At 62.2% G+C, this 22295-nt stretch overlaps 3 protein-coding genes across 3 annotated transcripts in view; 1 reads left to right on the top strand and 2 right to left on the bottom strand.

Moving 5' to 3' along the window:
* Positions 1 to 4684, top strand: part of LOC119113877 (cAMP-dependent protein kinase type I regulatory subunit) — a 49989-nt gene extending 45305 nt beyond the window's left edge. Inside the window, exons 6-9 of the mRNA XM_037238109.1 lie at positions 1128 to 1198; positions 2045 to 2248; positions 3325 to 3412; positions 4510 to 4684. Of these exons, the coding sequence (XP_037094004.1) occupies positions 1128 to 1198; positions 2045 to 2248; positions 3325 to 3412; positions 4510 to 4594 (448 nt within the window). The 3' untranslated portion in view covers positions 4595 to 4684. The remainder of the gene's footprint in view (positions 1 to 1127; positions 1199 to 2044; positions 2249 to 3324; positions 3413 to 4509) is intronic.
* A 92-nt stretch (positions 4685 to 4776) lies between these two features.
* On the bottom strand, positions 4777 to 13508 carry LOC119113485 (coiled-coil domain-containing protein 40). The gene is made up of 10 exons (XM_037237791.1): positions 13456 to 13508; positions 13119 to 13221; positions 12715 to 12774; positions 12045 to 12219; positions 10997 to 11205; positions 9819 to 10034; positions 8500 to 8691; positions 7520 to 7681; positions 6662 to 6769; positions 4777 to 5913 (listed from the first exon to the last, which is right to left on the bottom strand). Exons 1-10 carry the CDS (start codon positions 13506 to 13508, stop codon positions 5797 to 5799), a joined length of 1395 nt encoding a protein of 464 aa, XP_037093686.1. The 3' UTR covers positions 4777 to 5796.
* On the bottom strand, positions 13136 to 21705 carry LOC119113875 (coiled-coil domain-containing protein 40). Its single transcript, XM_037238108.1, has 10 exons — positions 21621 to 21705; positions 20601 to 20820; positions 19728 to 19885; positions 19283 to 19430; positions 18494 to 18590; positions 17509 to 17646; positions 16462 to 16567; positions 14940 to 15124; positions 13894 to 14036; positions 13136 to 13221 (listed from the first exon to the last, which is right to left on the bottom strand). The coding sequence occupies exons 1-9, from the start codon at positions 21696 to 21698 to the stop codon at positions 13952 to 13954; spliced, it is 1215 nt and encodes a 404-aa protein (XP_037094003.1). The 5' UTR covers positions 21699 to 21705; the 3' UTR covers positions 13136 to 13221; positions 13894 to 13951.
* Between the last annotated feature and the right edge of the window lie 590 nt (positions 21706 to 22295).

The following is a 22295-nucleotide window of genomic DNA, read 5'->3' as shown; positions in this document are numbered from 1 at the left end:
GGGGGTCGACAGAGGCACCTACCGGCGGTGCGACCGACCAGGGGAGGGGGGGGGGGGGTGGAGATCGACAGGGACACCTACCGGCGGTACGACTGACCGGGGGTCAATACAACAGAGACACCTGCCGGCGGTGCGACTCACCAGGGGGTCAACAGGGACACCTGCCGGCGGTGCGACTCACCAGGGGGTCAACAGGGACACCCGCCAGTGGCACGACTGACCGAGGGGGGGTCAACAGAGAGACCTACCGGCGGTACCACTGGCCATCGACCTGCACTGCAATGGGGGGGGGAGGTAACGCGGGTGGCAAGGTGGGCGGGGGGACTTGCTAAGTCACGGGTTTGTCGCAATCCGTCAGACGGAGGCAGAGCTGATGGAGAAGTGCGAGTGTTTGGGTGGCAGCTGGGTTGGGATGCGGAGCTTTTGGAAATCTGGTGATTTTAGATGGTGGGATGTACTTTCTGATGGGCGCATGAGTAATGGTATTCGCGTCACCTTAGACGTATCTCGAAAACCACGATGGTAATTCCTACAATTACAAGCATTGAGATAATTCAAAAGCCACGGTGTTATAGTGGTAATCCTTACCATGTATATCGGGTTAGATGGCTGTATAACTCGTGAGGTGTGATCTTGGAGCTGGAGAGGCGTGTGGCGAGGTGCGGCCCGTGGATCACGTGGGCGCGCCTGCGCAGGCAGAGGTCGGTCCCCGGGATGGGGGGGGGGGGGGTTCTGGAGTGATAGAGGCCCCCCGGCATGTTGGCCTCTATGGCAGCACCCCTGCCGAAGGTTGTACTAGAGCCACGGCAGTCTCATCTGGTATTCTTAATGCTCGCGCTTTGCTAACGCCAAATATGATCTAAGCTCTATTGCTGTAACGCTGCGTCACGAATTTGATCGAGTCCCAACATGTTTTGCAATGCTTGCTTTTTTGGTAGTCTTTGACTCGGCGTCAGTTTTATTATCTGGCTCTAACCGGTAAAAAACCAGCCGGCAGAAACCGTTTCAGCCAGTTGCTGCGAACCTTGGTTCATATGTGCAAGGGGTAGCTGTGAGCGATGTGAAGAGAGGAAGCTCTTCCCAAGACCAGCATGCTCAAACGTGCGATCATGGATATGTTGTTACAGGATCCTCATGGGGTCAACGATAAGAAAACGCAAGATGTACGAGGAGTTCTTGAGCAAGGTGTCCATTCTGGGTAAGACGTCGATGGCCATTGGCTGCTGTGGATCATGGCGTCATCGGTAGATGATTTTGTATGCTGACTGCATGGGAGCGCGTCGCTTGGTATGGCCAATGGACCGGGTACTGTACAGGAAAACGGTTGTTCACTGGTAGCCTGCTACTCATGTTTCGAAATCATACGCCAGCTGTTTAGATCCACGTTCTTATCTGGCAACAGTCCAGAGTTCAGCTGAGGACACATTGGAAGGTTTTGTGTGGGCTGAACAACAGCTCCTTTGTGTTTTCCTCGGTGACTTCGCCCGTCGCCGTGTCAACATTGGGGCTTTTGCGGAGACAGTGGAGGCTAATGCCCTCCTCAAATTGTGTTTCAGGAGATAAAAGGGTTTTCCTGTTTGTTTACCAGACATTTTAAGCTGAGTTAAACAAAACAAAGCTCCATATTTGCCTCATGTGCTACCTCTTAGCCCGGCCGTTTGGCTGGTGAAACTCGTGCTCCGTGCAAAAGGACCCGCCGGCAACCCAAGATGGCAGGCTTTCCAGAAACTTAGTCGACGCAAGCACGTTCGGATGGGAAAAAATACGACTCAAGCGCTATCCAACGCCACTATCAATTTTGTGAGGATTTGCGGTGATGCACCACATTTCATCCAGCCGATGGTTGGTTGGCCGGGAATTGGGTGGATGTTTTGTTGGGACGTGTTGGATTCCCGTGTGGTCTGCAATTCATTACGGAGAACTGGAACAAATAGGAGCTTGTCCAACTGGCCGTCGCCGGCTGACGGTGATGTGCCGCCTCTCGTCGCAGAGAACCTGGACAAGTGGGAGCGGCTGACGGTGGTGTTGTGTCCCTTCCTCACAGAGAACCTGGACAAGTGGGAGCGGCTGACGGTGGCCGACAGTCTGGAGCCGGTCTCCTTCGCCGACGGCGAGACGGTCGTCAAGCAGGGCGAGCCGGGCGACGACTTCTTCATCATCCTGGAGGGCAAGGCGGCCGTGCTGCAGCAACGCTCCGAGGGCGAGGAGCCGGTGGAGGTCGGCCAGCTCAGCCCCAGCGACTACTTCGGTGAGGGCGAGCGGCCGCCGCGGGCTGGACCGGCGCTCCGACCGACCCCGCCGCACGGCGGCGCGCGCGGTGCCGAGGGAGGCGGGTCCGCGCTGCTGTCACGTGACGCGTCCCCGGGGCGCTGCGCATCGCGAGCGTGCAGTGTCGCGCAGGAGGGACAGCCGGGCCGGCCGCCCGGCCCCGTCCGTTCCGCACGTTGATGGGCGCCCAGGTCAGGTCGCCGTCCGCACAGACTGCGGTAGTCAGCGTGCCGGACCACCGGTCTGCGCTCACAGTTCGTCTGGTCCTGACCAGCGGTTCAGGCGGCGTGCAGAGCCCGGTGTGTCACAGGCTGTACCAGGGCAGTCGGCGCCCGCGGCTCGCAGTGTCAGAGGCTGTGCCGGGCAGGAGTCGGGCTTTACGTTGCGCTGACCACAGCCACAGCCCATCGGTCCTTGTGAAGCGAAGTGAAGCCGTACGTCGCCCTCGTGAAGCCATACGCCGCCCGCCGATGGCATTGAGACGGCCAAGGCGTCGGCTGCGTTCTCGGCAGCCGCCGGCGTCACTGGCTGTTGCGCTCGGCCCCAGAGGCGGGCGCGACGGCCGGCGGGGCGCTGCCGCGCCGCCGTGACCTGACCTGACCTGATCGTACACCGGCCACCTGAGCGCTGGGTCACAACGGCCCGCTCGTAGTGGCCCTCGACCCGCCCGTGACATCGACGCACGGCGAGGGTGCCTGGATTAGACGTGCCCGCTGTGGTGCTGATGTCACGGAGCGCCCCGGCAGCTGCTGCGTGGCGTGCCCTGACGGCTGACTCCGTGCCTGCCCTAACGGCTGACTCCGTGCCTGCCCCGACGGCTGGCTCCGTACACGGCTCCGTACGTGCCCTGATGGCTGACTCCGTGCCTGCCCTAACGGCTGACTCCGTGCCTGCCCCGACGGCTGGCTCCGCACACGGCTCCATACGTGCCCTGATGGCTGGCTCCGTGCCTACCCTAACGGCTGACTCCGTGCCTGCCCTAACGGCTGACTCCGTGCCTACCCTAACGGCTGACTCCGTGCCTACCCTAACGGCTGACTCCGTGCGTGCCCGCAGGCGAGATCGCACTGATGCTGGACCGGCCCCGGGCGGCCACCGTGGTGGCGCGCGGCCCTCTCAAGTGCGTCAAGCTGGACCGGGGCAGGTGAGAGAGGCGACGCAGAGCGGCGGCGGCCGCCGCGCCCGCCCGGCCGGTCGGCCGGCTGGTGACGAGCCCGCGCCGGGGTTAGGTCGGGCGGCAACGGAGGGAGTGGGCCGCCTGTCTGGTGTGTGCAGGCGTACACGAGTGCGGCCCGTGTGTGCCGTGCGCTGAGAGTTGAGTGTATGTGCTCCGGCGTGTGACGCGTTGACAGAAGCGTTCTGTGCGGCTGTGTGCTCCCGATGTGGTTCGATAGTATGCGCAGCTGAAGCACATGCATGACATGTGCAATGTATGAGCTGTACGATAAATGCGGCTAGCTTTCTTAGTAAGATTTATTCCGGCGTTTTTATATTGAATTGATGGATTTCTGGGATCAGAGCACGCTCCTAGAAGGGTTCGTTGCGTGAGCCCTGGCCCAACCATCCGATGGTGGAACTCGACAGGTTACCGTCAGACTTGTAACGAAAGTTTAACGCCCCATGATACCCAACACGTGTCTGTCCTGCCCTAAGACGTCACCTGACCTTCAGCGCAGCCAGTCACAGGCTGCAGGTCATTCCAGTCATGGACAAATAGCTAGCACCCTGAAGTGCCCCAAACCCTTGCCGCGGGTGGGTGAGGCCAAAGATAGACCTTCAACGAATTGAGCCGTCGGGGCGAACAAATCAACCAACCTTCTGTTGATTTTGTTTGGTTGTCGTGGCCGGCGGCCTGTAGAAGTAAGGTCTTAGTCGTGGCCGGCGGCCGCGGCCGTGTAAACTTCAGAGTTGATGTGCATAGTCCTTTGGAACGGGCCGCGAGTTACCACACGTTTCATGCGGTGCGTTTGATGGTTTCGCGGTTATTTGGAGGCGGGGCTCAGTCTGGCAAAAGTGAAGCTCGACGCCATTGTGGACTGGCGATACACAGTTGAACTGCTCAGTGCTCAGCCCGACCTTCTGCACACCGCGTTGGAATGCTCGTCACGTTAGAGAGTTACCGAGTGAAATACCAGCTGATCAGTGATCGTGGAAGGAAGGATCGCCTCTCCAGCGGGCGGATCGCGGCCGTGCTGGGCAGCGGTCCGAGTCGACGCTCCCTCACACTCCTGTCCATTCCAGATTCGAGCGCGTGCTGGGGCCCTGCGCTGACATCTTGAAGCGAAACATCACACAATACAACAGCTTCGTCTCCCTGACCGTGTAGTCCGGGGCGAAGCCGGCCGCTGGAGGAGGCGGGGAGGAGCGGGGCGCGCGCGGCCGGGCCGGCAGCGGGCCCCCGGGAGCCGGCGCCGCCGCGGGCCCGGCCGGGCCCGGCCGCCGGCAGCCCGGCGCCGCACCGACGAACGACGCGCGAGCGCGAGGCGCTGCCGGGCGCGCGGGCCGACGCACCGCGGCGGACTCGGGCGGCGGTGTGGCCCTTGGACGGGCGGAGCCGGGCGGCCCCGGCCAGGCGCCGCCACTTGTGGTCCGTGCTGCTCTGATCTGGCGACTGTGGGACGCTACCGCCACCGGGTCGGAGGCGCCGAACAGGACCGTCCGCCAGTCCGGCGGCGCGAAGACCGACGTTCGCCGACCCGGAGGCGCGGACGGCGGGTTTCAACCAATCGCGAAGCCGGGTGGGAATGGATGCCGGTCTTCCACCAATAAGATGGCCCCGAGGTGGGCTTTCCACCAATCCCGAGGTTCGATGCAGCTTGATGTCAGTCGAGGGGATGCTGGGTGATAGTGTTGTTACCGCGTATGTGCTTCTTACAATTAAGATAGACGCGACTGTACTGATATCGGTCAGTTTGGAGATAACCGAAATAAAGCCAACTGGTCCAACGGCCAATATGTATTTCCCAAACAAATCCTGCCTGGAATGCTAACAAGCGCAGAGGGCTGTCGAGATCGTTTGCTACAATGACCAATCATGACTACCATCGACTTGAACCAAACGTGACTAGACGGGTAAGTGACTCGCTCGAAAACAAAACTAGAGCACCGACGTCAGCATTCTTCAATCCTTAGAATGGAGTAAGCACAGCTCAGGATTGCAAAACTGCACAATTTCCTGACAATCTCATGCTTCGAGCCCACCATCGTTCGAGCTCTCGTTAAGAGCCTCGACTCGCAGTCCACGATATCACACGCAACCGATTTACTCCTTCGCGGCCGTCCCCCACCTCGCTCCCTATGCCTCCCGCAATGACCCTGCGTTCCCTAGCGGACGGCCTCTTAGCGATGAGATCAGTAAAGCCTCCCATTGCGCCGGGTCCGTCCAGCCGTCTGGTCCGGTCCGGTCCGGTCCGGGTCGCGCCGGCGAACCGGACGGCGGCCCAGGCCCGTCGTCACGTGGCCAGCGCTCTGACCAGAGCCGCGCGCCATCCGCCGCGGAGGCGAAACGGCCGAGGGCAGCAGGGCCAGCTACAGCTTCAGCAGCTCCTTGACGAAGCCGAGGCGCGCATCCAGCTCGGGCCGGTCCCGCAGCAGCTGGCGCACCAGCATGCGCACGCTCTTGTGTTTCTCGTCCACGCCATCCACCTGATGGCGGACCGATGGCGGTCAGGGACGGCCTGATGATGAACCGGCGGTGGTCAGGGACGGCCTGATGATGAACCGGCGGTGGTCAGGGACGGCCTGATGGTGGACCGGCGGTGGTCAGGGACGGCCTGGTGGTGGACTGGCAGCGGTCAGGGACGGCACAGACACTCGCTGTCGGCGGAAATGTGCCGCCGCGGAATGAAAACACACAGAATGGACTGAACGAGACCAAAATACGCGTTTTGTTGACGGGCATGCGTCGCGGTGTGGCGTCGACGTTCTCGACGAACACTATGCTGTGCTTCGTTCAACAGGCATAACAAAGGGTGTCCAGAAACATTGACGGTAAACCGAAAACTCTGCCAATCGAGGTACACACACACGACATCCCTCATGCATTATTCACAGCGTAGTGATGCGAAGCATACTGAACCGAGAGTTTACGAAGCATTCGACCATCACACTACAATCACCATCCCTCCAGCTACATCACCGTCACCGTCACCGTCACCATCACCATCACCATCACCATCTTCAGCATCAGCACTGTGGCGGACCGACGGGTCATGTGGCGTGCAGAGCTAGATACGGGATAATTACGGTCAGATACCGGCTTCGCCCATTTGGCGGCGGCGCGTTTGGTGGCAAGCGCGACGCAGGCTCGCGTTCGTCACCTGGAACGCGAGCCTGTGTCCGAGCCTCTGCACGCCACGGCGGTTTATGACCACCGCAAGCCCCAGCACCGCACCTCCTCCAGCAGACGCGTCTTGGAGCGGATGATCGGGCTGTAGCGGCCCTCCATCACGCTCTGGTAGAACTTGGAGCTCTGCTGCTTCAGCACTATACGGCCCAGGTTCTGCGGCCGCCAGCACCGGTCAGCAGGTCAGGGGTCACACGACGCGCGCTTGGCTCAACAGCTGGTTATCGTGACTCTGACGTTAGTGCCTCGCATGCAGTACACGTGGGGAGCGATTGTCGTTACCTGGAACGTAAGCCCGTGTCTGAGCCTGTCTCTGAGCCTGTGTCTGAGCCTGTGCCTGAGCCTGTGTCTGAGCCTGTGTCTGAGCCTGTGTCTGAGCCTGTGTGCCACGTTTGGGCGTGCGGTCGGGGCGCGCCACGGCGGTTTGTCGCCCGGCGGGAGAGAAGTGCCGATTTCCAACAGCCCACGCGAATACAGTAACATTCAAAAATATTCCACATTACCCAACGACGTCTGCAGAACGCGAGTGCGCACGTAACAAAACCTATGCCTTTTGGGCATAAACCCAAGCTGAGTGGCTCAAACTGGGATCCGCCCGGCCGCTGGAGCTGAGTCGGGGGTGCCTCGGCACCGCCCCGGCCGCTGGGGCCTGAGGCGGGGGTGCCTTGATACAATCCCGGCCGCTGGGGCCTGAGGCGGGGGTGCTTCGGCACCGCCCCGGCCGCTGGGGCCTGAGGCGGGGGTGCCTCAGTACCGCCCCGGCCGCTGGGGCCTGAGGCGGGGGTGCCTCAGTACCGCCCCGGCCGCTGGGGCCTGAGGCGGGGGTGCCTCAGTACCTCCCCGGCCGCTGGAGCCTGAGGCGGGGGTGCCTCGGTACCGCCCAGGCCGCGGCGGCCGGCGCCTCACCTGACAGCGCAGCAGGGCGCAGTGCTGCAGCTCACGCTGCAGCTGGCCCAGCAGCTCCTGCAGCTGGCGGACGGCTTCGCGGCGGCCGGGCAGCGCCTCCGACTGCAGCGCCTCCAGCTGCCGCTCAGCCCGCGTCACCTCCGACTGCAGGTGGGCCGCGTCCTGCGGACGTGAGGATCGTAGGTTCGAGACCCGGTCACAGAACTTTTCCGGCCAGCACAAATATCATTCAGAGTGAAGGCAATGATGGGAGATCACGTCCCTGTCGTTGTATTCGTATTCACCAGCTTGTTCTATCGATTCGAAGCAAAACTGAAATGGTCAGTTGTCCCCTCATGCCCTACACGCATAATGATCTCGAAGCGCCGCATGAATGACCGTTGTCATGGTGCTGTGCGCAACGCCAATCTACGCAGCGTTCCGCAAGCTTTTGGCATGGTCTGGTATAATGGGTCCAAAAAACACGAACTAGCACAGATTCTTCATCTGTCAGCACCACTGGCTTCTACTCTGCCCGAGGCCGGGCCGCGGCCCGGTGTCATGCAGGCATCCTGCATTGACCCCTGTACTGCCACTACCATCAGCTGCTGATTACCGTGCCAACCAAATCCACACTGGGCCAACACGGCTAGATTGTTTCCCGTCGTGTGCCACAGCCGCGTTCGTTAAATCGGCCATCCCCTGGGGGACCTGGGACGGAGTACCGCCCCCGACAAGGCAAAAACAACACGTGGATCAGCGTTATCTTATCATTGTGACACTGGAAATGGAGGACTCTTTCTTAAATCGATTGATTACACAGACACACAAGTTGTGTGTCGTGTGTGAAGAACAGCACGCCATGCGGTAGTTTCCCGGCTTGGCCCGGCCTGGCTCGGCTCGGCCCGGCTCGGCCCGGCTGGCTCGGCCGGCTGGCTCGGCTCGGTCCGGCCTGGCTCGGCCCGGCCTGGCTCGGCCCGGCTCGGCCCGGCTCGGCTCACCCGTCTGGCCGCTTTAAACTTGCGCTTGAGGTCCTCGAGCCGCTTCTGGCGCTGGAAGAAGCTGGCGGCGCGCTGGCGGCCGCGCCGGTCGGCGTGCTCGGCGCGCAGCGCGATGGCGCCGCGCCGGTCCACGGCCCGCTCCATCTCGGTCATCAGCCGCTCCTGCTCGCGCAGCAGCTGACTGTAGCGCACCTGGAGGCGGACGGCCGAACCATCAGCGGCCCGCCGCCGGCAGGACGACCGCGGCCGGGTCATGAGCGGATCTGGCGGGTCTCGGCCGGCACGACTGTCGCGGAATGTCGCTTTTGCATCCTTCAGCGAGTTTGACGACGTTCAGATCATTGTTGTGGAACATATCAAAGATAAGATAAACAAAAGATTAAACATCCATTAAAACGTTCCAGATCAGGGTATCATGTCATCAAAATGCTGCGTTCCTAAGGCGGAACGAATATGATATTGATAGCTAACTGGGCTCGCTCTTACGTCGTCAGCGAATCCTTAAAACCCTATCGTAAGCATCAGCTCTGCACTGAACCATTTTCGGGCCCACAATGTCCACGCCCTTTCTTGATGTTCACTGTCGGCACTTCACAAAGTTCATCGCACAATTTCACCCGTTCTCCGTCTCAGCGACTTTCAGTCCCCTAAGTACCCAGCTCGCCAGTCCCTTGAGATAACACGGCTCACATGCGTTAACCTAGTGGGGTCGACCCTACAACGCCGCCACCGAATGGGCAGGACCGGCATCTCACCATGATTACCCCGCAGTGAGCTCTGCACGTCACGTGACCATCGCTCCACACGCACGCGCGTTGTGTACGGGTACGCGTTGTGCGTACCCCAGGTACCGCCCTACGCGACCTCGCTTACACCCGCAGGTGGCGCCCGTACCACGATTACCGGTCCGTGCCGGTACCGACATGTACACTCATCCCGTACCTCAAGTGCCGCTCAGTGCCAAACGGCACACGTACCCGCATGCCGCGTTTGTACCTCGAGTACCGCTCTGTACCGATCCGACACGCACCTCCATGCCGCGTTTGTAGCTCGCGTGCCACCCGTGCCAGACCGGACCTGCGCGTGGCGTCCGTGCTTCGGATACCGCTATGTACCTGGAGTACCGCTCTGTATGTGGAGCACCGCTCTGTACCTGGAGTACCCTATGTGCCTTGGATACCGCCGTGTACCTTGAGTACCGCTGTGTGCCTTGAGTACCGCTGTGTACCTGGAGTACCCTATGTGCCTTGAATACCGCTGTGCACCTTGAGTACCGCTGTGTAGCTTGAGTACCGCTGTGTACCGGACCGGCGCCGTACCTGCATGCGATGAATCTCGAGCCGCATGCCGCGCACTTCTGCGGCGCAGCCTGTCTCGCCCCTCAGCTTCTGCTTGGCCTGCTTCAGCAGCGTGATCTTCTGCTCCCAGAGCAGCTCCCGGCCGCCGGCCTCGGCCATACGCTCCAGCATGCCGGCGCGGGTGCTCTCCTTCTGCGCGATCTCGCCGCGCACCTGCACACACTGCATCTCGGTCTCCTGCCGGGGCGGACGGCGGAGGGTCAAGTCAGATCAGGTCACCCGACTCTCCGTGCACACACCGTCTGCAGGCCGCCCCTGCCGGGAGCCGGACGGGGCGCGAGGCTGACCGACCGCGGCAGGGGCCGGAGTGAACTCAGCTGTGTGGACGTCTGCGCCTGTGGGAGTGCTCTCTGAGGCTGTGACGGTGCGCCATGCGCCTACGACAGTAGCAGCCTCAGCCCCTCACAGCCTGGACTCCAGGCTGAGCCATCGTTCTCGAGGAGTGCACGTGATGACACCTTACATCCGCGCCCTCCCTGCCACGTGCCAAGAGCACCCCGTCCCCAGCCCTACACCGTGCCCGCAGCGCGTAGTAGAACACCCCGTCCCCAGCCCTGCACCGTACCCTCAGCACGCAGTAGAGCACCCCGTCCCCAGCCCTGCACCGTACCCGCAGCGCAGCACCCCGTCCCCAGCCCTGCACCATACCCGCAGCGCGTAGTAGAACACCCCGTCCCCAGCCCTGCACCATACCCGCAGCGCAGCACCTCGTCCCCAGCCCTGCGCCGTACCCGCAGCACGCAGTAGAGCACCCCGTCCCCAGCCCTGCACCGTACCCGCAGCGCTTGGCAGAGCACCCTGTCCCCAGCCCTAAACCGTACCCGCAGCGCAGCACCCCGTCCCCAGCCCTACACCGTGCCCGCAGCACGCAGTAGAGCACCCCGTCCCCAGCCCTGCACCGTACCCGCAGCGCAGCACCCCGTCCCCAGCCCTGCGCCGTACCCGGAGCGCGTGGCAGAGCACCCCGTCCCCAGCCCTGCACCGTACCCGCAGCGCCAGGCAACGCCCCGTCCCCAGCCCTATACCATGCCCGCAGCGCCAGGCAGAGCACCCCATCCCCAGCCCCGCACCGTACCCGGAGCGCGTGGCAGAGCACCCCATCCCCAGCCCTGCACCCCGTCCCCAGCCCCGCACCGTACCCGCAGCGCGTGGCAGAGCTCGTACTCCATGACGGACGTGTTGGCGGCCAGCTTGTCGTGCAGCTGCGTCTCGCCCGCCAGGCGCACGTTCAGATGGCAGACGGCCTGGCGCAGCTGCTTCACGCTGAGCTGGACGGCGTGCAGCGCGGCCGCCTCCGTCTCGATCGAGCGCTCGACGCGCAGCCGGCGCTGGTCCATGATCAGCAGCTCTGTCGGAGCCGGCGGAGCGAGGATGTGGCCGGTGTGGCGCGACAGGGTGGAGCGCGTCGGCAGCGGCTGGTGGTGACGACGACGGACGGGCTGCTGCTCTGGGATGTCACGCTAGGCCGGGCTCGGTGGCGATGTTACATAACGGCGCGGTCGGACACCACCCCGGCCGTGCCGCGGCGCGGTGGAGTGTGTCAGCAGGCCTGACACGTGGCACGGCGACATTTCAGCAGGTGTGTGACGTCAGACAGGTCCACATGGCACGCACGGTGCCACGGACAGCCGGGCAGCTCGATGGCACAATGCGTGACGATCGGCGAATCTCGCACGCCGCCAGTCGTGGACCTCCGCAGGCGCCGCGTGCAGCATGCACGCGGTGGCCGTTGTTTATCAGGCATATGACATAATGCAAAAGCTGATGACAAACACTGATACTAGGTTAAGTGTTGCCTGCCTGATCTGACCCGCCGCGGTACCCGCTTGTCTATAAACGCCGCTATCGGCAAATGCTGTCATATCGATGAGGGCTTTGGAGCCCTACGATAAAACGCGCGTGCAGTTATAAACCCTTTTAAATAAACAGATAGGCCGGCATATCTGCGATGTTGTGGTTACGTATCACCGGCTCTGCGGTATCATAAGCCGAAGTCAACAACCAGCGTCTGATATGGACGAGTCCGATCGAAGCCATCGCAAGTCATTAGCGTCAGTCAGGACAACAACGATAAGAACATGTCCCGTCACATTACGATAACCATCAAACTCCTAAAAACGCACGCACGCACGCACGCACACACACACGCACAGATGCGAGGCGTGGAGCGGATGGCACGTCACCCACCCTTCTTGCGCCTCTCGACGACGAGCTCGAGCTTGTCACGCTCCTGCGTGGAGAAGACGAGGTCGTTCTGCAGCCGGATGTAGTACTGCTGCACGGTGTCCACCTGCTGCTGCAGCTGGTCGATGGCCTTGTGCAGCGAGGCGATCATGATCTCCAGCGGCCCCAGCTCCTGGCCCTGGCGACGGTGACGGGCGGTGAGCGTCGGACGCGGCGGCGGCTCCCGGCCGGTGCCGGCGCCGAGATAGGGCAGGCCTAGAACCTCCACCGCACCGGGCCCAGGCTGGCGACAGCGGGGACACGCGCCAGCACCTCCACCGCACCGGCCCCCGGCTGGCTGCAGTGGTGACACGCGCCAGCACCTCCACCGCACCGGGCCCAGGCTGGCTACAGCGGTGACACGCGCCAGCACCTTCACCGGCACCGGGCCAGGCTGGCGACAGTGGCGACACGCGCCAGCACCTCCACCGCACCGGGCCCCGGCTGGCTGCAGTGGTGACACGCGCCAGCACCTCCACCGTAACGGGCCCGGACTAGCTACAGCGGCGACACGCGCCAGCACCTCCACCGCACCGGGCCCAGGCTGGAGACAGCGGGGACACGCGCCAGCACCTCCACCGCACCGGGCCCGGACTGGCTACAGCGGCGACACGCGCCAGCACCTCCACCGCACCGGGCCCAGGCTGGCGACAGCGGCGACACGCGCCAGCACCTCCACCGCACCGGGCCCAGGCTGGCGACAGTGGGGACACGCACCAGCACCTCCACCGACACCGAGACAGGGCTGGCTACGGTGGCGACACGCGGAGAGAAAGCGACGCCTTCGCAGAGACCATTCCAGAGTGTCTCGCACCGGGAAAACGCATGACGTCAAGGTGCAGGGGCTATCAAGTGATGGCGACGACACATCCACACTGATATCCAGGCTGAGCCGATGTACACCGAGTGGGAACCCTAAGCTACCGTCGGCTGCGTGCAATACCTTTATTCAAGACGTCACAGAAACCAACGTGGTGGTAAAAACACCAGCGCCGAGGGAGATCGAGGTGGTACTGTCTGCCCATCGACCACACTCACCCCAGCGGCAGCGATAAGGATGCCCAGCTTGGTGTTGAGCTCCTGTACTTTGTTCTGCTTGTGCTGGATTACGGCGTTACTGCGGTGGATCTCCACCTGGTATCTGTCGGAATAGGTTTGGTCGATGGCAGCGGTGGCACTTGACGGTATCTAAGAAAGGCGGTGGTTTAAAGAAACGATTCCGTAACGGTCGTTTTTTGGGGGAGAGTCTGTAGTAATTTGACCACTGAGGGTGTTCTTCGTTCCTTTGCTGCAGGTTTTCCCAGTTTTCCTGAGCTCTTTCATTCATCTACTAAACTACCAAAGCGCAAACATGGGAGAATAACTTCAGCCATACCCCCTCCCACTGTTGAGGCTTTCAGCCAACCACAACTTTTTGAAGGTCTCCATCCATTCTCCCACCTGCTGAGGATATCACTAGCCTTCTTCCTAACTGGCGAGATTGTTTGCAGTCCCTTCCCAACCTGCTGAGATTGCCCCAGTCCCTCCTCCTAGCTGCTGAGGTTGTCCCCCAACTCTTCTCCCAACTGTTGAGGTTGTCCCCATCTCTCCTCCCAACTGCTGAGGTTGTCCCCGTCTCTCCTCCCACCAGCTCAAATTATCCCCGTTTCTCCTCCCAACTGTTGAAGTTGTCCCCGTCTCTCCTCCCACCTGTTCAGATTATCCCCGTCTCTCCTCCCACCTGTTCAGGTTGTCCCCGTTTCTCCTCCCAACTGCTGAAGTTGTCCCTGTCTCTCCTCCCACCTGCTCAGGCTGTCCCCATTTATTATCCCACCTGTTGAGGTTATCCTCAGCCAGCCGGACCTCAGCCAGCAGCTGCTCCACCACCGTGTTCATGTAGGTGACCGAGGTGGAAGCGTTGCTGACGGACAGCAGTAGCCGAGCGATGTTGTTCTCCACGTCCGCCACCTGTCCCTCCTGTCGGTCCATTCGGGAAGTAGAAGTTAGCGCGACGACCGACAGCGGTGCTGCTTTCGAGGACAGAAGTGCATCACATGCTGAAGGGAAACTCAGCTGGTAACAATCCCAGCAGTTTAGGGAAAACAGTCGCGGACCCCCTGCCCCCCCCCCCCCCCCCCCCAGCGAGCTGTTCGACATAGCTACTGACACCAACTGCGACACAAACGACTGACATGACATTGGAGAAGAAGAAAAACTACCTCAGGAAGGGGTGAAAATGATGGCCAGTACGAACAACGAAACATTATATTTACAATGTGTAAATGACAAATGACAAAATATGCTTGTCAGAGCTACTGGCTGGTAAGCCTGGACGACCACGGTGTGCAACACGTTGAACCCAATCGACAAAGATTGTGTGTCAGCGAGATCTATGGCGTCCTCGACTTCCTTACTGGCCCATGAGCCCTGTGTCAGCCAGAGGAAAACAAAACTGAAGCAAGAAGGTAAGTAAGTACCACAAGAGGACTACACATCCGAGCGCAAACTCGATCTCCTAATAAGAATGACGCAAATGCCTGAAAACTTGTGCAGCTGCACCCTTACGTCTTGAAAGTTCATCCCCCTCTCCCTTCCCCCCTCCCCCCCCCACGCAGATGTGTTACATTGCCATGAGTCGCATCCCCATCCTCATCACCGTTACTTTTTGTGACGAAACGCGTCTGTCCAGCAGAAACAAAAGCGCGGCCTTCCATAACAATTCTGACATCCATTTGTCTTTGGGCCGAGTTACACCGTAATGCCCCCTCCCCCGGCCGTCCGGAGGCGCCCCGTCGTGTCCTGTCGGTGACGGCCGTGCGGCACCAGACGCCCTGCCGCACGCGGCCCTGCACCCGTGCCAGGCGCGGCGCGGCCACTGACCATGTACTTGGTGACGTCCCGAGTCTTGCTGCACGATCTTGGCGGTGTACTTGCCGGCGCTGTCGGCCGTCAGGCGCTCTTGCATCGTCTCCAGGATGGTGTCCTCCAGCTGGCGCTTCTGGTCCGTCACCTTCTCCATGTCCGCCTGCAGGTGCTTCATGCGCCGCTCCACATGCTTTTTGCTCCTGTCGGGTCACGTGCGGCGAGGTCAGACCAGGTCAGGTCGGCGGAGGTCATGGGATGACACGTCCTCGGGAGGTCATGGCGGTCACGGCAGGGAAGGCGGGTTAAGGTGATGCTTGCTGCGGTAGGTCACATCAATGGAGGTCAGTCACCTACGGTCACACCCAGCGGAAGCCCGATCAGGGAGTACGCAGTCAAAAGGCTGGGTCAGCTAAGGTTAGGCGATGCCTAGCGCCACAACTTAGTTCATCGCCAAGCGCCGGTGCGACGATCTCGTCAGCGGCAGCTGTCTGTGAGCTCTGCCTCTCCGACCATCGGCCATCGGCTGGACACGCCATCGGCCGGACACGCCATCGGCCGGCTTGCACGTGAGAACGTCAGATCGCTCTCGTGAAGCCGCTCTCGCGCGCGCGACGCTCCAGTCGAGCGAGCGGCGCGGCGCCGGCTTGAACGCGACGCCGCCACACTTAAGTAGAGCTGAGATCCCCGCATCCTGGCGCACACTGCGGAGACCCTCACTTCTGGGACTGAGGGACCCGGACCGTTACACATGGCCCGATGAAAAAACGTGTTTTCACGCAATCCCCCCCCCCCCCCCTCAAATACGAGGCAAATATACCCGGTGGATTGGGTCAGCTGAGAACGTAAAAGACGCGCACGTTCAAAAGAGGCGGGATTCCCAGCTTAGGCTGTCCCAGGTGTTCCCACCGTCGTAGCTGGGACCCACCAGGCGGACAGCGCCGCGACGGGGGGGGGGGGTTGCCCCGCTCGGCCGGGCCGCGGGTCACCGGCTCGGGGTGGCCTGCGCTCCGGACTTCCCCGCCCCGCGCCCGCGCCGTCTACCGGCGTGCTGCAGGCGGCTGGGTGTCCGAGCAGGTCCCACAACAGGTCAGGAGCCGGACCGCTGCATACTCAACAAGGCCGGACAGCAAGCACAGTGCGCCAACGGCGACCGGCCCGGATTCACATGTACAGCTGGCACAAGCTCGTCCCCGGTCGGGGATTGCGGTCAGGGATGCGAGATCGTAACTGGCGTCAGGGTGCGGTACCATTCCAGCCGGTGTGTGGGCTTAAAAGGCTGTGGTCGGAGCGAGTCGGGTGCTGCAGCCGCAGGACAGCGCTCAGTTCGTGATGCATCAGACCAGAGCCAGAGTCTGAACCAGAATAGTCCAGAAAAAGCGGCCATCGACGGCGACGCAGCATACTTTATGGGCAACTAACGACCTACACGCCCCTCCCCCTCCCCCTCCCCACGCGCCGGCATAGACAGAACGGAGAGCAAGAGCCGTTCAGCGCCCCCCCCCCCCCCCCTTCCCCTAGGCGGGGCGGGCAGACTGACCGTCTGGCACTGGAACAGCTTGTCTTCCGTGTCGGTCAGCGCGTGGTGGAAGCGCGCGTACTCCTCCTTCTGCATGCCGAACAGCTCCATCATCTGGTCGTACGCCCTGCCGGCCAGCCCAGGCGGTGGTGTCAGCTGAGCAGGCTGAGCGGTGTTGCGGCCGACAGGCAGTCAGCTGATGACTGGGCGCGCTCTGTGGTTCTCAGGTCGGGGTCTCAACAGTTCCGTTACTGCTTGTCCCCATGCTCCGCTTAACGCTGTGAAACTAAAGAACACATCTTTACATGTCAGCGTCTGTCTGCCTGTCTTCGCAGCTCTTCTGGGTTTCGCTAGCCCCGTGCACTGCCTAGAGTTTGCCCGGAAATACATGTAAGGAACCCCTCTGAAATACTCCGGCATCCGGAGACGTCCATTCCATTCATCACACACAGGAGTGCCCATGGCCCGTCCACCATGTCCAGAGTTAGTACTGATGCCGCCCTGCCGGCAGCTTTCAACCACACCTCGCCGCTTTCCCTTACTCTCCACAACTTGTCACTGCTGCTGCTCCGACGCCCCACGCGGCTACAGCTTGACCCGCAGCTCCCTTCGCAAGTCACTGCTTTTACACTCTTTGTTGGTACCCTGTGCGTTCCCGCCGCCCACGCGCCTCCGCCATACGTTCGTTCCGCACCTCCTGCCAGCCATCCGTTCCCTGTCTCGGTGCTCCCTCTCACCCCGTGTGCCAACCCCCTGCAGACCTTTGTCTCGGCGCTCCCTCTCGCCCCCCTTCAGCCACCCCCTGCAGACCTTTGTCTCGGCGCTCCCTCTCGCCCCCCTTCAGCCACCCCCGCAGACCTTTGTCTCGGCGCTCCCTCTCGCCCCCCTTCCGTCACCCCCTGCGGACCTCAGCGTCAGTGCTCCCTCTCGCCCCGTGTGGCCACCCCCTGCAGACCTTTGTCTCGGCGCTCCCTCTCGCCCCCCCCCCCCTCCGTCACCCCCTGCGGACCTCAGTGTCGGTACTCCCTCCCGCCCCCGCGTGGCCGCCCCTCCAGACCCGCTCCTCACCTCTGGAACTTGTCCCGCTCAGCCTGCAGCCGGCGCAGCTGCATCATCAGCTGTTCGTTATTGTCCTGGGCCTGCGCTATGGAGCGGATGTAGCCGGCTATCTCTCCGTCCACCGTGTGTAGGTCAGCAGACATTTTACTGCGTCGGAGGACCGAGAGGTACGGGTCAGCGGCGAGAGGGGGGGGGGGGGGGGTCGCCGCACAGCCACGCAGTAACAGGCCACCGAAAACTGGGACCGACCGGGACACAGCCATGCGGCTCGGAGGTCGGGAGCAGAGCAGGTCGGAATACAGGCTCGCGGGTGCGGAACTGTCAGCGGTAGGGTGCAAGTGCTAGGTCACACCCCACAAAGTCAAAGCCTACGGGCCACAAAACTAGGTCTTGGAGCACACACGTCGCTGTGGTTATTGTCAACACAAACCGGTTGGGATATAACCACACAATCAAAGGCCACGCGACAGCAGATGCGTCCCATAAAGGGCACCGTCACGAAGATGGGTCGTGGGTAAAGTATGCAGCTCGCAGCGCAACCCACACCGGTCCAAAACCAGAATTGTCATGGCGCACTGCTGGGTATGTTATCACGAACAGGAGCAGCATGGGGTAAAAGCAACGCTCATTGTACGTGTCTACCAGCGTCGCCGCCAGCCAGCTCCGCACAGACAGCAACCATCGGACACACATTGCCATTTAGCCCAACTACCACCCAGTCCTAGCCCTGAGAACAAGCATACTAAAACGACCGTTGTTTCAAACTGGCGTGCGTCTGTAAAGGTGCGGGCACTGAAGGGATGGGGTGCGTCGGTGGATACTGATGATCACTGCCGCTACGCCACCGTGACGACACGGCCAACAGCCGTGCGCCAGCGGCAGGCGCCGCCCTGACGCCGCCCTGCCACAGGCCGCCCTGAGCCGGCGCGTGCCCGCGGCGGCGCCCTGGCGTGCTGGCGCGAGCGGCAGCGGCCGCCGGCCGGCCCCGACTGACGTGATGTTGCCGTGCAGCCGGGCGTACTCCTCGTCGCGCTTCTGCATGGTGTTCAGGCTGTTGGTCCACGTCTGGGTCAGGTGGCGCTTCTCCATCACTGCAACCGAGCCGTGCGCACCGTCTCGGTGACCGGGTGGCGTGCGGACGCTCGCCAGACTCCCCGCCGGAGTCAGGGCGGACGGAACAGCACAAGCACGGGCGCCCCTCTGCAGCGACTAGCTCTGGAACCCGCTGTGTTCCGCTCTGAACGAGCCGAATAAGTCGGCACGCGATAAAGGACGGGAGTAGTAGAGAGGCCTTTCAGCTAACCACCCCCCAACAACACGCGAACGGCTGTGAATCAACCGGCGTGTTACCAACGAAATAACGTTTACTGACACGAGAGTCTGAAGGCGTTTGGCTGCCTGTTAAATGTTTTTGCGACGTGCGCTTCTAAGTTTCGAACATCCCCACAGGGCACGAAGGTGTGTCACGCAGCAATGAACGAATCAGCCACTCTGCAAGACACATGTCTCTCATATTAAAAACGTGTGGTCGTATGCGTATCGCAATACACTTTATGCCTGCCAATGCGCATTGCCCTTTTATCAATCACTCAGCTGCAAAACGCATACCAGTGCCAGACACCAATAGTCAAACGATGTACAAGAACGAGGCAGGTCGTCACAACTCAAACACCGTCAAAACGCGCAAGCTGACGCAAACGCCATCCACGGTGCTGGAGGGCGCCGCCCGGCGCCCGAGCCCTCCTCGGCCCCGCGTGTCGAGCGGCGCCGCAGCGCCACCTACCGAGCGTCTCCAGCTCCAGCTGGGCCTCGGCCAGCACCTGTCTGGCCAGGGTGCACTCCTCCGTCTGCGCGCGCGACTGCACCTGGTTCAGCCGGATGGCCGTGCGCAGACGGTCGGCGTCTGACGAGAGCCGGGCGATCAGGAAGTCCTGCCGGCGGCGCGGATCCCGCTCAGACCGGACAGCCACAGACCCCGCTCAGACCGGACAGCCACGGATCCCGCTCAGACCGGACAGCCACGGATCCCGCTCAGACCGGACAGCCACGGATCCCGCTCAGATCGGACAGCTACGGACCCTACTCAGACAGGACAGCCACGGACCCCGCTCAGACCGGACAGCCACGGACCCCGCTCAGACCGGACAGCCACGGACCCCGCTCGGACAGGACGGCTCTGCGCCGCCCCGTTGTCGCGTGGCCTGCCGCCGCCTGCTGCGTCGGCCCACCTGTCTCTGTTTGTCCTGTTCCAGCTTGGCCATCTCGGCGTCGGCCCGCTCGGCCATCTTCTGGCGCAGCTGCAGCTCGGTGTCGGCGTCGTTCTCCAGCGACTTCAGGTGGTACTCGTGCTTCTCCAGCGTGCCGACGTCCACGCGCAGCTCCTTCTCTGCAGACGGAGGTCACCCAGTGTCAGACAGAGGTCACGCTGGGCCAGATGGAGGTCAGATGGGGTCAGGCGGAGGTCACGCGTGGTCAAAAGGAGGTCACGCGGGGTCAGACGGAGGTCACGCGGGGTGAGACGGAGGTCACGTGTGGTCAGACGGAGGTCACGCGGGGTCAGACGGAGGTCACGTATGGTGAGACAGAGGTCACGCGGGGTCAGACGGAGGTCACGTGCGGTGAGACGGAGGTCACGCGGGGTCAGACGGAGGTCACGCGGGGTCAGATGGAGGTCACGCGGGGTCAGACGGATATCACTCGGGGTCAATCGGAGCTGCGGGCGGCGCGCATGTGGAGACGCATCTCGCTAAAGCATGAGCGTGGAGTGCGTCTCTGGCGGAGGAAGTAGACCAGGCACATTGCGACAGCGAATAATGGACGCGGGTGCCGACGAACAGTTGCAGCTGAGAGTCATGGTATGGTATAGACTATGCGACAACAGCAACGACTGATGCGCTGAGGCTGTGCGATCGAAGATCCTATCGCGTACGCGAGGGTGCCCGTCGTAGGCAAGGGCAAACGAGCGATGCACACCAGAACTGCATAAGAAGACCAGCAGCGCCACGTACGATAAAACAACGAGCCACGCACGCGACTCCTCCGGCGCAGCCTCGCTACGCGTCACTCGTGCCCAGCCACGTGTCGCCCCGACCGCCACGTACCGCGTCGCCTGTCCGCCTCCAGCTTGTCGGCGTGCTCCTTGTGCTGTCGGCGCACCTCCACGAGCGAGCGCTCTGTCGCGCCGCGGGCCTCCACCGCCGCCTGCAGCTGCTCCTGCAGCTGCTGCTGCTGTTCCTGCAGCCGCGCCAGCTGCAGCTGCCGCTCGTATAGCTGAACGCCGGTCGCCTCGCGGTGCTTGGTGCACGCCCGCTGCTCCTTCCGCTGTCGGAGGAAGCCAGGGGTGAGGGGGACCGCCTCCAGAAAGACTCTAAGGACAAGCTGTGCGAACAGCGAAGCGCCCTGGGCTGGTGTCCACCGGTGCCTCGGACCGTGGTCGAGAGCACCGATCATACGCAGGTCTGGGAAGTGGGCCGCGGATTCACGGAGTGTCCTAAACTGCAGCGTTGTTGCCTGCAGCGTCGTAAGCTATCCAGACGACCAAACATACGGATAGGCCGGCCACGACTCCAGTGGTATCTGTATTGTTCGCAACTGCTTGCTTGAACCATCCCTGTAGGCTTATCGTTTAATTATCCACCTAGCGTCCTGTGTCATCAAGCGTACCTATCAAGTTTGCGCGAGTCGAGGCCACTAACCTGAGAACGCGTTGAAGAGCAGACATCACACATCACTACCTCCCCCCCCCCCCCCCCCCTCCTCCCTAGCAACAGGCAAAAGACCTCTGATATTCAGCCGCAGCCCAAACCATCTGGGTAAGTGATTCCATACCGAGGTACGCAGAGCCCTCAGGTCGCTGAAACGACCCTCAGGTCTCTGACCGTCACACGCCAGGGCAGACGCTGCCACGAGCTTCGCGGCGTCACACCGCGCAGATATTCGTACCCTGGCACATGGAACTCACCGCAGGCCAACCGGCCCGAGTCGCTTGGAATCTCCCGACCCCTGGAAGGCACCTGGAGGTGCCGAGACCCCTCCGTCTGAGCTGCTGACTCGCCCTCAGCAGGGCCTCAGGGCCAGTCTGGGGCCCCCGGGCCCCGTGACACTCCCGCCCGCCCGCTCACCAGCTGCACGAGGTCGAGGTCCAGCTGACCGATCTGGCGGCGCAGCAGGCCGGCCAGCGCGCGCTGGAAGCGCGCCATCAGCGGGTGGTCCGGCGGCAGCACCGGTCGGCCGGCGTCACCGCTGACGTCACTCCGTTGGTCGCCGGCGCCGGCCGAGGCTGAGCGGGGCGAGTCGGGTGACGGCGAGCGGCCGTCGGCGTCAGGCGACGCCCTGTCGCCGCCCGACGCGTCTGAAAACGTGACGGAGAGAGGGTCAGACCTGTCCCCCGAGGTGCCTTTGGTGTGGGGGGGGGGGGGCAAGAGGTCAGCAGCTGGACGAGAGCGTACGCGACATCACCCGAGTCTACGGGCAGTCTGAAGCGACTCAGGACAACAACGACGTGCGATAATCGTGCCTCAGGCCCCTGAACAACTACCACCGGGCGAGCGCAGTTTGGTTGCTTCGGTTACGTTAGATCTCTTTTGGCCATGCTTTGCAATTCCATAGCTATGGGATGAGGGACAGATATGAGCTATGAGCTGGGGAAAGCGGCGGACACCCGGAAACGCTTCGGATACCGAGGCTGGCCTGGCTGGCCGAGGCTCAGGGAGTCCACACTAGGGTTGTGTGGGGAGGGAAGAGGGGCTCGAGTAGGACTGTCTATTAGGGGGGGGGGGGGGTAGCCGTAGCGCCAC

The sequence above is a fragment of the Pollicipes pollicipes genome, unplaced genomic scaffold, assembly GCF_011947565.3.
Source record: "Pollicipes pollicipes isolate AB1234 unplaced genomic scaffold, Ppol_2.1 Scaffold_7262;HRSCAF=8765_pilon_pilon_pilon, whole genome shotgun sequence".
Classification (NCBI taxonomy): domain Eukaryota; kingdom Metazoa; phylum Arthropoda; class Thecostraca; order Pollicipedomorpha; family Pollicipedidae; genus Pollicipes; species Pollicipes pollicipes.
Note: the sequence above shows the minus strand (reverse complement) of the source record. Positions and strands in the feature narration are given on the sequence as shown.

Excerpts from the sequence above, each read along its gene's own strand:
- LOC119113485 (XM_037237791.1), bottom strand. The coding sequence starts at position 13,508 with ATGGAGACCTTCAAAAAGTTGTGGTTGGCTGAAAGCCTCAACAGTGGG. Across the intron at positions 11,206-12,044 it reads CGTCGAGAGGCGCAAGAAGG|AGCTGCTGATCATGGACCAG; the intron begins GTGGGTGACGTG and ends CGGCTCCGACAG. Across the intron at positions 10,035-10,996 it reads AGCTCTGCCACGCGCTGCGG|GAGACCGAGATGCAGTGTGT; the intron begins GTACGGTGCGGG and ends CCGCCCCGGCAG.
- LOC119113875 (XM_037238108.1), bottom strand. The coding sequence starts at position 21,698 with ATGGCGCGCTTCCAGCGCGCGCTGGCCGGCCTGCTGCGCCGCCAGATC. Across the intron at positions 19,431-19,727 it reads AACAGGACAAACAGAGACAG|GACTTCCTGATCGCCCGGCT; the intron begins GTGGGCCGACGC and ends CGCCGCCGGCAG. Across the intron at positions 16,568-17,508 it reads GAGCGGGACAAGTTCCAGAG|GGCGTACGACCAGATGATGG; the intron begins GTGAGGAGCGGG and ends GCTGGCCGGCAG.